We start from the raw sequence: 12,740 nt of genomic DNA, 5'->3' as shown, positions 1-12,740 counted from the left end.
ATCTATCCATCTATCTCTGTCTGTTTATCAGTCAATCTCTGTCTGTCTGTCTCTTCCTGTATATCTACAATATCTGTTTGTCTCCAGCTATCTATGTGTTTATCTATTAGTCTCCATCTATCTCTTCACTTAGCTATCAACTTACGAGTCTCCATCTATCTATCTGCTTATCTATCTCTCCTCGTATGTCTATGTTTGTTTTCGGATATCTATAAAAATACACTATTTTATATCTTAATATTTATTTATCATCAGAACGAAAAAAAAGTCCATCTCACGCGCCACAGCAGAATCACCTTAATCACAATGTCAAAATATAATCAATTATTTCTCCCGGAGTCTCAGTTCCTTCGTCAGTCCGGTTAATCACTCATTTCTGGTCTTGTGAATTACCCGACACAGGCTTCTGATAATCTCTGATAATCACAGGCTTTGGATGATCGAAACACCCGTTAGATTCAATTGATCGTTCATTCACCCGCTGACACGTTCAAAAGTCCAACCGTTCGTCCGTTGACACGTTTCAAAGTTCGGCCGTTCACCCATTCCCCCGTTCGGCCGTTCCCTCGTTCGGCCGTTCACCCATTCCCCCGTTCGGCCGTTCCCTCGTTCGGCCGTTCACCCATTCCCCCGTTCGGCCGTTCCCTCGTTCGGCCGTTCACTTCCCGGGTCGCCTCAGGATCTTGGCGATGGCCTTCGAGAAGTCCTGGTTGAAGAAGGTGTAGATGACGGGGTTGAGGGCGGAGTTGATGTAGCCGAGCCAGATGATGAAGTTGATGAGCCTGGGGCTCGGGGGCGCGCACGTCCGGCAGAAGGGCAGGATCACGTACATGAGGAAGAAGGGCAGCCAGCACACCACGAAGGCGCCCATGATGATGCCCAGCGTGCGGGCGGCGCGGCGCTCCTTCGACAGGGAGATCTTCCGCGTCCTCCGGATCACCTGCTGGATCCCGTTGTCGTCGTCGGGGAGCGTGAGGTCGTTCCTCTTGGCGCCGCCGTTCTGCAGCGCGTCGTCGTCCGGGCGGCCCGCGTGCGTCCCGTTGGAGGCGGGGCGGGTCGGCGTGGGCACCGTGTACGTCGAGAGATGGTCGATCCGCGAGAACCGGATGTTGCCGAGGTCGAGCACTTGGCTGTGCCTCGAGGCGCGCTTCCGGAGCCTGCTGCGGATGGAGCGGAAGATCTTGACGTTGAGGACGGCCATGATGAGGAGCGGGCAGTAGAAGGAGCCGACGGAGGAGAAGACGACGTAGCCCTTCTGCTTGGTGGGCGCGCAGGGCGTGTCGCGCGAGAAGAGCTCGGCCCAGTCGTTCCAGCCGAACAACGGCGGCAGGCAGATGACCACGCTGATGGCCCACACGAGGCCGATCATGACCAGCACGCGCCTGCGGGTGCGCTTCTGCGCGTAGTTAATGGCGTCGCTGATTGCCCAGTAGCGGTCGAGCGCGATGGCGCACAGGTTGAGGATGGAGGCCGTGCAGCACAGGATGTCGATGGTGAGCCAGAACCTGCAGAGGTGGAGGCCGAAGATCCACTTGCCGAGGATGGTGTAGGCGGCGCCGAGAGGCAGCACGAACACGGCCACCGTCAGGTCGGCCACGGCCAGCGACGCGATGAAGAAGTTCTGTACGATGCGCAGCGGCCGGTACGAGAACACGGACAGGATGACGAGGGCGTTGCCGACGATGGTGAAGACGGTGATGGTGCTGAGGAGGACCACCGAGAGGACGAACTCCCACACCGGCATCTCGATCTCCAGGTCGGCCAGCACGAAGCCTCCGCCCGACCGGGACACGTCGAAGGCCCATCCGGGCGGCGCGGGGGCGCTCTGGTTCTCGGCCGGACTCGACACCGTCATCCCGCTGACGAAAGCTGACCCTGGCTGACTCCGGGCTCCCCACGAAGCCGCTGACTTGAACCTCTGACCTTATACCCTCATCCTGTGCCGGCGCTCAGGTACGTGTTCTCGCAGAGCTCGGTCTGGGAAGAGAAAAGTGGTGTTTATTCACGTCATTTTAATTAACTTGTGATTTCCATTCAGCAACGATATCCTAAGAAATGAATAATCATAATTCAGTTGAGATTAATATGAATATAAAAGTTATATATGCCCTTTTGCTACGGAAGTGCCTTTCATTCTGTTTGCCTGTTTGTTTTGCTTTCAGATTTTCTTTTTCGAATCTATCTAAAATTGACATGCCTCTTGCACACTGTCAATATTAATAAAAGCGTCTGGGTTGGGACTTTGAATTTCCTTCTGAGATGGTTTCGTATGACGCTGAATTGCCTTTCTAGCAGCATGTGCCAGAAGATTGGGAAAGCAGAAATAACAAACAAAAAGCAATATTACATTTGACTTTAGTTTTTTGATGAATGTCCTCCTTTGCAACCATTTAGTAACTGCATTGTTTGTACTTCTTGTAAGTGATAAACAAGAGGCACAAAGAATATGAATGACTAATGTTTTCATTAATCAGAAGTTTATGATCCTAAATTATTATCAAAACAATTCCACGAAAAGTGATACAGGCTGTACATATTCTCATGTGATTTCTTGATTGTTTTTGTATACATCCACCAAAAACATATAACACACATACTATAAACACTTACACGTCAGTATAAAGAAATCGTCCTATTTTTCATCCATTTCTTTCAGTACGTGATGAATAGTCTTTCTGTGACAAAATAACAGATCACAGTGTTATCCAGAACGTATTGTATCCGCCAAGTCCTTTGAAGAACAGTGAAGCATTAGTCTCACCGAGTCAGCTTGCTCATATTCGTTATTCACACACACTCTACTCTACGTCGGCGACTCCCTGTTCTGCACGTCCATCATTCTAGAATAAATCAGCTGTATTAACATACATATAAAACAACAACACAGCTTTCCCGGCATATGTTGCAGAAATACCCCCGTTCTCACTCTCTCTCGTAAAAATGGCCAATGAACCTGTTGTTATGGCCGGTGTAGATATACAATCTCTTTACGAACGTTCCACAGTCGCCACTCCTCGCACGCACGAGACACATTGCAGTCTCGAGGCCACGGAAAGCTAGACTGGACAGCGTTTCCTCTGCAACTCGAACGTACACTATCTGGAGGCAGGTGGCCGCCGGAGCCGCGCCGCTTATCTGGAGGATTTCCGCTCCAAAGTTTTTTTTCCCAAATTACCATGTAACTGAACACGTTACATGACGAGTGTTGCATTTCAAACATGGATGCAAATAATCAGCATCAACACGCGTATTTACATACACACATACACACGTATATAAGAAAAAAAAAAAAAAAAAAAAAAAAAAAAAAAATATATATATATATATATATATATATATATATATATATACCTATATATATACCTATATATACCTCTCTCTCTCTCTCTCTCTCTCTCTCTCTCTCTCTCTATATATATATATATATATATATATATATATATATATATATATATATATATATAAACATATATATATATATGTATATATATATATATATATATATATTTATAACTATATATATATCTATATATATATATATATATATATATATATATATATATATATATATATATATATATATATATATATATGTATATATATATATATATATATATATATATATTTATATGTATGCATATATATATGTATATGTATATATATATATATATATATATATATATATATATATGTGTGTGTGTGTGTGTGTGTGTGTGTGTGTGTGTATGTGTGTGTGTGTGTGTGTGTGTGTCTGTGTGTGTCTGTGTGTGTTTGCGTGTGCATATAAACATTTGAGCAGTGTTCATTGCGGCATATGTAGAAAAAAAAGAACATGAAAGAAAGCGCAATCTCCGCAGAGCAAGAGGCGTATTTGACGTGTTTCGAGTGCGTCTTCATACACGTACATCATGCATTTGTGATGAAGGTTTTGGTCGGAACACGTCAGGCGCATTTCTGGCTCTGTTGAGATATTCAGTCTTATTCATATGGTTTCATGCATACATACACACACATAACCACACACACGCACGCAAACACGCACACACACATACACACACGCACGCACACACACACATGTACACACGCACACACGCACGCACACACACACACTCACACACACACACATGCACACACGCACGCATACATACACACACACACACGCACGCACGCATACACACACACACACACACACACGCACGCATACACACACAAACACAAATACGTTCACACACATACACACACACACACACACACACACACTCACACTCACACTCACACTCACACTCACACACTCACACACACAAACACACACACACGCAGACATACACACACAAAAAAAAGCATACACACACGCACACACACACGCACATCATAGATAGATAGATAGATATACACACACACACATACACACACCACAAAAAAAGATTCAAAGAGGGGGCGGACGAGAGTGATCTGCCTACTCTAAATAAACGATTTTTCTTCCAAATAAAAAAATTCTTCTCTGCGTACGTCTCCTTGACCTCAAATCGAACAAGTATCCCGCAGTTTCTCTCTATCTCCCACATGGACGAGAATGATTGACAAGTGAATACCTCCAACACCCTTAACGAGACTTTAGCCGTAAAATAAATGAATATATAAACATGAATTCATTAAAAAAAAAAGATGAAGCAATACAGTTCATCTCAAATAAACATGAATTCATTAAAAAAAAAAAAAAAAAAAAAAAAAAGCAATACTTTAGTTCATTTCAAATAAACATGAATTCATAAAAAACTGAAGCAATACTTTAGTTCATCTCAAATAAACATGAATTCACAAAAAAAAACAAGTAATACTTTAGTTCATCTCAAATAAACATGAATTCATAAAAAACTGAAGCAATACTTTAGTTCATCTCAAATAAACATGAATTCACAAAAAAAAAACAAGTAATACTTTAGTTCATCTCAAATAAACATGAATTCATAAAAAAAACAAGTAATACTTTAGTTCATCTCAAATAAACATGAATTCATAAAAAAAACTGAAGCAATACTGTAGTTCATCTCAAACAAACATGAATTCATTAAAAAAAGAAAAGAAAAAAAAACTGAAGCAATACTTTAGTTCATCTCAAATAAACATGAATTCATTAAAAGAAAAAAAAAAACTGAAGCAATACTTTAGTTCATCTAAAATAAATAAACATGAATTCATAAAAAAAAACAAGCAATACTCTAGCTCATCTCAAATAAACATGAATTCATAAAAAAAAATACTGAAGCAATACTTTAGTTCATCTAAAATAAATAAACATGAATTCATTAAAAAAAAATGAAGCAATACTTTAGTTCATCTCAAATAACCATGAATTCATAAAAAAAAAAAACTGAAGCAATACTCTAGTTCTCCATAAGGTTCGTGTGATCAATCTTTTAACAACACGAGTCTGAGCAATTGAGTCTGACATTTCGGTGGCCTTAAAAGGTCTTCCGTCCCGCAACATGGCCACATAGGAAGCCTCTCGTGAAGATGAGGGTTATGCTGGAATGTTCTGTGATGTGAGGGTTCTGCGATGGTTGAAATGACTGATTTGTTTCATGGGAAATGTTGATTGTTGCGTTTCATTAGCATGGATTGCCAGCCATGTACTCATGTTGCTTTTCTCTCGTCACAGACACGCACACACATACACACACACACACACACACACACACACACATATACATATGTGTGTGTATGTATGTATATGTATATATATGTATATATATATATATATATATATATATATATATATATATATATATACATATATATATAACAATAATTCACATACACACACGCATCCACACACACAAACAAACACACAAACAGACACAGTATATATACTTGCGCATAGACGCACGTTTATAGACATACAAACTCACTGAGAAAGAGAGAGAGAGAGGGATGGATAGAGAGAGAAAGAGAGAGAGAGAGAGAGAGAGAGAGAGAGAGAGAGAGAGAGAGAGAGAGAGAGAGAGAGAGAGAGAGAGAGAGACAGACAGACAGACAGAGAGAGAATTGTTATTATCATCGAATTACTATCATTACATCATACCACTATAAGCATTATCATTATATCACTATCGTTATATCATCATAGTACTATCATTACTATCATCATCATATTACTCTTTTCATTATCATCATCACAGTACTAACATCATTATTGTCATCACCGTTACCATTATCATCATATTACTATTATCATTAACATCATCATATTACTCATTCTCATCATAGTTATCTTTATCATCATACTACCATTATTATCATCATAATCCCTATTACTAGCATCAGTTTCACCATTCCTGGCCTGAGGGGATACGTGCCTAGTGAAAAAAAAATGGAAAAGTTGAAGAGAATGAATAAGCAAGATATAACTTTACATCTACTTCACTTAAGCTATTCATTTTTCATTCATTTACTTATTCATTATTTATATATGAAATAAACAAAAGAATAATGGGGATATGTGAATGGTAAAGTAAAAAAAAATCGACGCTAATTTTACATAGGAGTTCCTTATGTGTAATTTTATAAATATACATAATCAGCTGTATTATCCTATGATATCTAACACATTAGTTAAAATGAGTAAATAAGATTCTGTATACATGGGTTAGCTTTCAATATTAATGATTGTCCTACTGATTCAAATTGTGTTATTTTTTCAAATAGATTATCTTATATTATCGACCTTTACTTTGACATCAAGATTTTTTTTTCTCACATATGACTGGTATAACGATTTTGATTTTTTATACGTTTATAGCGTAAGAGGACGAATGGATATCCTAAATAAATATATGATTAAATGTGAAGAAATACACTAAATCAAGAAACATAGAATAAACACTGACAAAATAATAAGGACGAAACGCTTACAAATAGATACAGTGTTTACGAATCATCGCCTAATCAAAAGGCAAAACAAAAACACGCATACATATATATATCTTTATTCTCCATCACTTCATACATAAGGCAACACGCACAATAATAATAATAATAATAATAATAATAATAATAATAATAATAATAATAATAATAATAATGATAATAATAATAATAACAAATAATAACAATAACATTAACGACATTAACAACAATAATAATGATTATAATCAGTTTTATCATTATTATTTTAATAACTATTGATAATAATATTAATGATATCATTAATAATAATAATAATAATAATAATAATAATAATAATAATAATACAAATAGCAATAATAATAATAATAGCAATAATAATAATAATAATAATAATAATAATAATAATAATAATAATAATAATAATAATAATAATAATAATAATAATAATAATAATAATAATAATAATAATAACAACAACAACAACAACAACAAAGGTAAAAAAAAATCAGAATCTCGATATTCTCCGTTTTCTATGCCACTCAACACTCCACGTTCCACTCCGTTTTCTATGGCATCACCTGCGCGTGAACTTGATGGCGATCGGGGCGTCGGGCATCATGTTGAGTCTCAGCACCTGTCCTACGGGTTCTCCGGGGCCTTCAGGTGATCCTACACACTCCATCCTGAAGGCTTTGACCACCTGCGAAGGAGAAGTTAGAATAAAATACGACAGATTGGAATTTATATTTTCTCTAAACCCGGGAAGGGAAACGTGGCTGAAATCGGATGTTTTTTTTTTTTTTTACAGTGTTGCCGTTTTTGTTTATTTTATCTTAATTAACTCGCGGTAATGATGACATATTTCATTAAAATATTGTTATGCACATAATAAGACACAATGACAGTAATGAACTGACACACTAAAACATACACACATACATACGGACGCACAAACACAAACAAAGCAACGTGCACACAAAAGATGCGTACGTGCTGTAGATACAATGAAATCCTGACGCAATACTGACAAGGTGAGGACGTAACGTTTCGAACACGAGAGATACGTTCTTATTCCGCTCACTTTGTGGAGATATTTCGTTTTACTTTACACGTTCCTGATTAGGTGCCTGTGTTTGTTCATAAATAAATGAATGCATACATACAAACACACGCAAACACACACACACACACACACACACACACACACAAAACACACACACACACACACACACACACACACACACACACACACACACACACACACACACACACACACACACACACACACCCACACACACACACATACACACACACACACATACACACACACACGCACGCACACACACATCCACACACACACAATCACAGACAAGTAAACAAACCCACACAAACAATCACAAACAAACCCACACACCCACAAACACAGAAATAAAAATAAAAAACCTCCTCAGAACGCGCGGCTTCCCACTGACCTGGATGAGGGCGAGGTAGATCTCCTGCTCGGCCACCCTCCGCCCCGGGCACATCCGCGCCCCGTGGCCAAAGGGCACGATGGTGTACGGGTGGATCCTCGTCTCCTCTGTGGGCGTGGTCGATCCTATCCCCGTGGGCGTGGTCGATCCTATTCCCGTGGGAGTGGTCGACCCTATCCCCGTGGGCGTAGTCGAACCTCCTCCCGTGGGCGTGGTGGATCCTATCCCCGTGGCCGTGGTCGACCCTCCTACCTTGGGCGTGGGCGTAGTCGACCCTCCTCCCGTGGGCTGGGCTCTGGTCCGAGAGAGCCACCTGTCGGGGCGGAACTGGTGCGGCTGAGGAAACACCGCCGGGTCATGGCAGGCGATCACGGGCGGGGAACTCACGCAGGTCTGGGGTGGGAGGAGGAGAAGACGATGAAGAAAGGATAAAGACGAGAAGGAATTGGAAGTAGACGAAAAACAAAAGTCTTAGACGGGAATAAGAGAAGATTAATAATAATAATAATAATAATAATAATAATAAAAATATATATATACATATATATATAGAGAGAGAGAGTGTATGTGTGTGTGTGTCTGCGTGTGAGTGTGCGTGTGCGTGCGGGCGTACGTGTGCGTGTGCGGGCGTACGTGTGCGTGTGCAGGCGTACGTGTGCGTGCGGGCGTGCGTGTGCGTGTTCGATAGATAGATAGAAAAAATTAGAAAGACAGAGTGAATGAGTGGGTGTAGTGAGTGTATGAGCATCACTCAGCATATTAGCGTGTACGTGTAGTGAAAACGATTGTAAGCGAGACACGTTTACATCCACACATCCACGCGTATGTGCGTATGCACGGCCCTCAAGTACTCACGCCCTCACGCCCTCACACACACGCACCCAGGCGCCCCCGACTCACCCCGGCAGGCACGTGGAAGCCGCTGAACACCCCGTCTTCGTGGATGAACCTGGTGCGCCCCCCAGCAGAAGGACGAAGACGCATCGCCTCTTGCACCACCGCGCGCAGGTACGGCAGACCCTGGGGGGGAGGGGGAGAAAAGGGGACGCTGGTTTTTAAGTTATTTGGCGTTTTCTTTCTTTTCTTTATTTACCTATCTTTTGTTTTATTTGGGGGGTATTTCTTTATTATTATTATTATTATTATTATTTCTTGTTCTTCGTTCTCGATGTCTCCATGTTGCTCTTTGTCTCTGTCTATCTGTCTGTCTGTCTCCCTCCCTCCCTCTTTCTTTTTCTCCTTCTCTTTCTCACTCTATCTCTCTCACTCTACTTGTCAATCTCGTACTAGAACTCGATCTCTGCAACCCCCCTCCTATTCTCCCCCCCACCTTCTCTCCCTTTATCCCATCCTCCCCTTTCTTCTTCTCTCCCTCCCTCCCTTTCTCCCATCCTCCCTTCTCTTCCTCTCTCCCTCCCTCCCTTTTTCCCATTCTCCCTTCTCTTCCTCCCCCCCTCCTTCCCTTCCTCCCACCTGTCTTTCGCTCCTTCCCTTTCCTCCTCCTTCCACCTTTTTCTCTACCCCCTCCCCACTCCCTCCTTCCCTCCCCACCTCTGCCCACTCCCCCCTCCATTCTCCCTTCGTATCTTTACTCCACCCACCCTCCGTCTCCCATCCCATCCCTCCCCACCCTCCCTCCACTACCTTCCCTTCCCCACACCCTTCCTTCCCTCCTTCCACTCTCCCCACCCACTCCCTCCCCCCCATCCTCTCCCCATTCCTCCCTCCCTCCACTCCACTCCTTCCCACCCACTCCCTCCCCACCTACCCTTCCCCTCACCCACACCCCCACCCCTACCCTCCCCTCCCTCCCCACTCTCCTTCCACTCCCATCCCTCTCCCACCCATCATCTCCCCACTCTCCCTCCACTCCACTCCTTCCCACCTACTCCCTCCCCCACCCCTCCCCCCACCCCGACCCCACCCTCCCTCCCCACCTACCCCTCCCTCCCCACCTACCCTTCCCCCCACCCACCACCCTTCCTCCCACCCCTCCAACCCCCACCCTTCCCTCTCTCTCACCTGCAGCGTGTGTGTCGCGGGCTCGACGTCCTTCACCTCCTCAAAGAGCGTCTCCTGCGGCTCCTTCTCCCTCGAGAGGTAGTGGAGACAGAAGGCCAGCGTCGTCGCCGTCTGCAGGAGGGAGGAAAGGTCACTGGGGACGTCGGGGGTGGGCTTGGGGGGGGGTGGTTGTTGTCTGGCTTTGTTGATTTGTTTCTTGTTGTCTTTTTGTGTTTTTGTTGTTTTTTGTTTTTTTTGATGTTTCGTGGTTTGCTTGTTCTTTTTTGTTGTTGTTTTGTGGTTTGTTTGTTTTGTTCTTGTGTTTTGCTGTTATTGTGTTGGGTTGTTATTTTTCTGGAGGAGGAGGAGGAGGAGGAGGAGGAGGAGGAGGAGGAGAAGAAGAAGAAGAAGAAGAAGAAGAAGAAGAAGAAGAAGAAGAAGAAGAAGAAGAAGAAGAAGAAGAAGAAGAAGAAGAAGAAGAAAAAGAAGACGGAGAAGGAGGAGGCGGAAGAAGAAGAAGAAAAGGAGGTGGAGGACGGGAGGGAAGAAAGGAAAAAGAAAAGGAGGAGGAGGAGGAGGAAGAGAAGAAGAATGAAGAAGAAAAATGATGAAAAGAAAAGAGAAAAAACGACAACAAAAATGAGTCCGAAAAATGAAAAATAAAAAAATATAGAATTACCAATACATGAATCATACTATACAGGAATGACCTACCAATCTATTTCCTGTTTGGAAGACTTCGAGGACGAACAAAAAAGTGCGAGAAGGAAACGGAATTGTAATGAAAAAAGAGGAATAAGACGAAGAGGAGTGGGAAAACACACGAATTTAAAGAGAAAAAAATAGAGAGAGAGAAAAATAGAAGACTCACAACCTGAAATAAATAAATAAATGATAATAACGATAAAAATAATGAAAATTTGACATAAAAATTAATAAAAATAATTAAAACATTTAAAAAGAAAAGACATACAACACCCCCCTCCTCTCCCAGAATAAATAAACAATGATAACAAAAATGAAAAACAGACAGAAAAAGAGAAGAGACACACAAAAAAAGCCTACAAATCATCTTCATCACCCACCGCGTCGATGCCTCCTTGGAACACCTCGAGGACGAGCAGGAAGACGTCCGTGGGAGCGATGTCCTGCCGCTCGAGGAGAGAACTGAGGAAGGGATGCTGCTCCTTGAAGGCCCCGGGATCCTGTGCGTGTTCCTTCCTCCTCCTCCGAAGCTGCTCCTCCACCACGCTGGGGAATAGGGGGGAGGGAGGGGGAGGGTGTTGGGGTATGGTTGGGTGAAGGAATATCTGGCTTGGTGGTCTCGATATAAAGGTGGTCTTAAGGAGTTTAGTAGTGGCCTGATATCTTTAAAAAAAAGTCAGTATGGTATGTATGTATTTTAATGTGCTGTATTCCCTCCTTTTATTTTCCAAATATAGTGCCTTTCTCTTTTTAGTTTCCTAATACAGTGCCTCTCTCCTTTATTTTCCAAATATAGTCTCACTCTTTTTATTTTCCTAAAACAGTGCCTCTCTCCTTTTATTTTCCTAATATTGTATTAACATAATTCCTAAAGCACTAATATAATGATAATATAGCATACTTTCCTAATATATGATCTACAAAAACACAACAGGAACTGGAAACGTCACTCCTTACCAAGGTCTATATAAGTCCTTGTATAGACTTTGCTTCTATAGGCCTAGTTCCTTACCGGGCGATGGTGAGCTGAGCCCGGGAGAGGGTCTTGTAGGCGCGGGTGGGCAGGACCCGGTACAAGGGCGGGCTGAAGAGCGACGCCCCCATGACGGCCAGGGTCTCTTCGTTGGCTGCGATGATGTCCTGGGCGCGGGTGTGGGCGTGGGTGGTGGTGTGGGCGGCGTCGAGGCACCCAAGACGCGTTCCCAGGCTTACGACGCCCACGGCTGCAGGGAACGAGAGGGAGAAAGAAATTTGTCATAACCATGTATTTCGTGAGCGTTCCACCCATAAGCACAGTAATCTAATAAAAAAACAAGCAATCAAGCCATGACTTATCGTACCTCACAAGCATCCATACAACACTCCTCCATCCAAAATAACCAAATAAATGAAAAAACAAAACCAAGAACCTTAAAAAAAACACACAACATCGACGACCTCTCCTTCTCCTCACCTTCCAACGTGTATCGAAACAGCAAGTTGAGGAGGTCAGGCACCACTCCCTCCGGATGGCGTCCCTTCGCGGCGTCCAGAGCAGTCGCCAGGTCCTTCGCCACGCCCGCCTGCGCCGCCTTGTAGCTCTGCACCAACTCCCGCCGCAGGAGACTGTGCACGCAGACCCGCAGGCGCTTCCATTCCTCCCCGTTGCTGAGGACG

At 42.9% G+C, this 12,740-nt stretch overlaps 2 protein-coding genes across 5 annotated transcripts in view; both read right to left on the bottom strand.

Moving 5' to 3' along the window:
• Positions 1-225: 225 nt before the first annotated feature.
• On the bottom strand, positions 226-3,098 carry LOC113814918 (probable G-protein coupled receptor No18). 3 transcript variants are annotated; one of them, XM_027366994.2, is made up of 3 exons: positions 2,954-3,098; positions 2,611-2,840; positions 226-1,977 (listed from the first exon to the last, which is right to left on the bottom strand). In XM_027366994.2, the coding sequence occupies exon 3, from the start codon at positions 1,853-1,855 to the stop codon at positions 659-661; it is 1,197 nt and encodes a 398-aa protein (XP_027222795.2). In that variant the 5' UTR covers positions 1,856-1,977; positions 2,611-2,840; positions 2,954-3,098; the 3' UTR covers positions 226-658. The 3 variants fall into 3 exon arrangements, with proteins under 3 accessions (XP_027222795.2, XP_027222797.2, XP_069997171.1); XM_027366996.2 differs by lacking the exon at positions 2,611-2,840 and having other exon boundaries at positions 2,954-3,090; XM_070141070.1 differs by having other exon boundaries at positions 2,611-3,065.
• A 4,273-nt stretch (positions 3,099-7,371) lies between these two features.
• The window catches only part of LOC113814923 (probable cytochrome P450 49a1), a 13,235-nt gene continuing 7,866 nt past the window's right edge, over positions 7,372-12,740 (bottom strand). For both annotated transcript variants that reach the window (XM_070141046.1, XM_070141045.1), the window contains exons 5-11: positions 12,538-12,731; positions 12,097-12,307; positions 11,465-11,630; positions 10,401-10,511; positions 9,279-9,398; positions 8,379-8,771; positions 7,372-7,606 (exon numbers count right to left, since the gene is read on the bottom strand). In XM_070141046.1, coding sequence (XP_069997147.1) covers positions 7,481-7,606; positions 8,379-8,771; positions 9,279-9,398; positions 10,401-10,511; positions 11,465-11,630; positions 12,097-12,307; positions 12,538-12,731 — 1,321 coding nt within the window. In that variant the 3' untranslated portion in view covers positions 7,372-7,480. The remainder of the gene's footprint in view (positions 7,607-8,378; positions 8,772-9,278; positions 9,399-10,400; positions 10,512-11,464; positions 11,631-12,096; positions 12,308-12,537; positions 12,732-12,740) is intronic.

Source organism: Penaeus vannamei, chromosome 27 (genome assembly GCF_042767895.1).
Source record: "Penaeus vannamei isolate JL-2024 chromosome 27, ASM4276789v1, whole genome shotgun sequence".
NCBI classification, from domain to species: Eukaryota; Metazoa; Arthropoda; class Malacostraca; order Decapoda; family Penaeidae; genus Penaeus; species Penaeus vannamei.
The sequence above is the reverse complement of the archived record's forward strand: the minus strand, read 5'-3'. Positions and strand labels throughout refer to the sequence as shown.

What these genes read in the sequence shown, in the direction of transcription:
- LOC113814918 (XM_027366994.2), bottom strand. Translation starts at nt 1,855, where the DNA reads ATGACGGTGTCGAGTCCGGCCGAGAACCAGAGCGCCCCCGCGCCGCCC.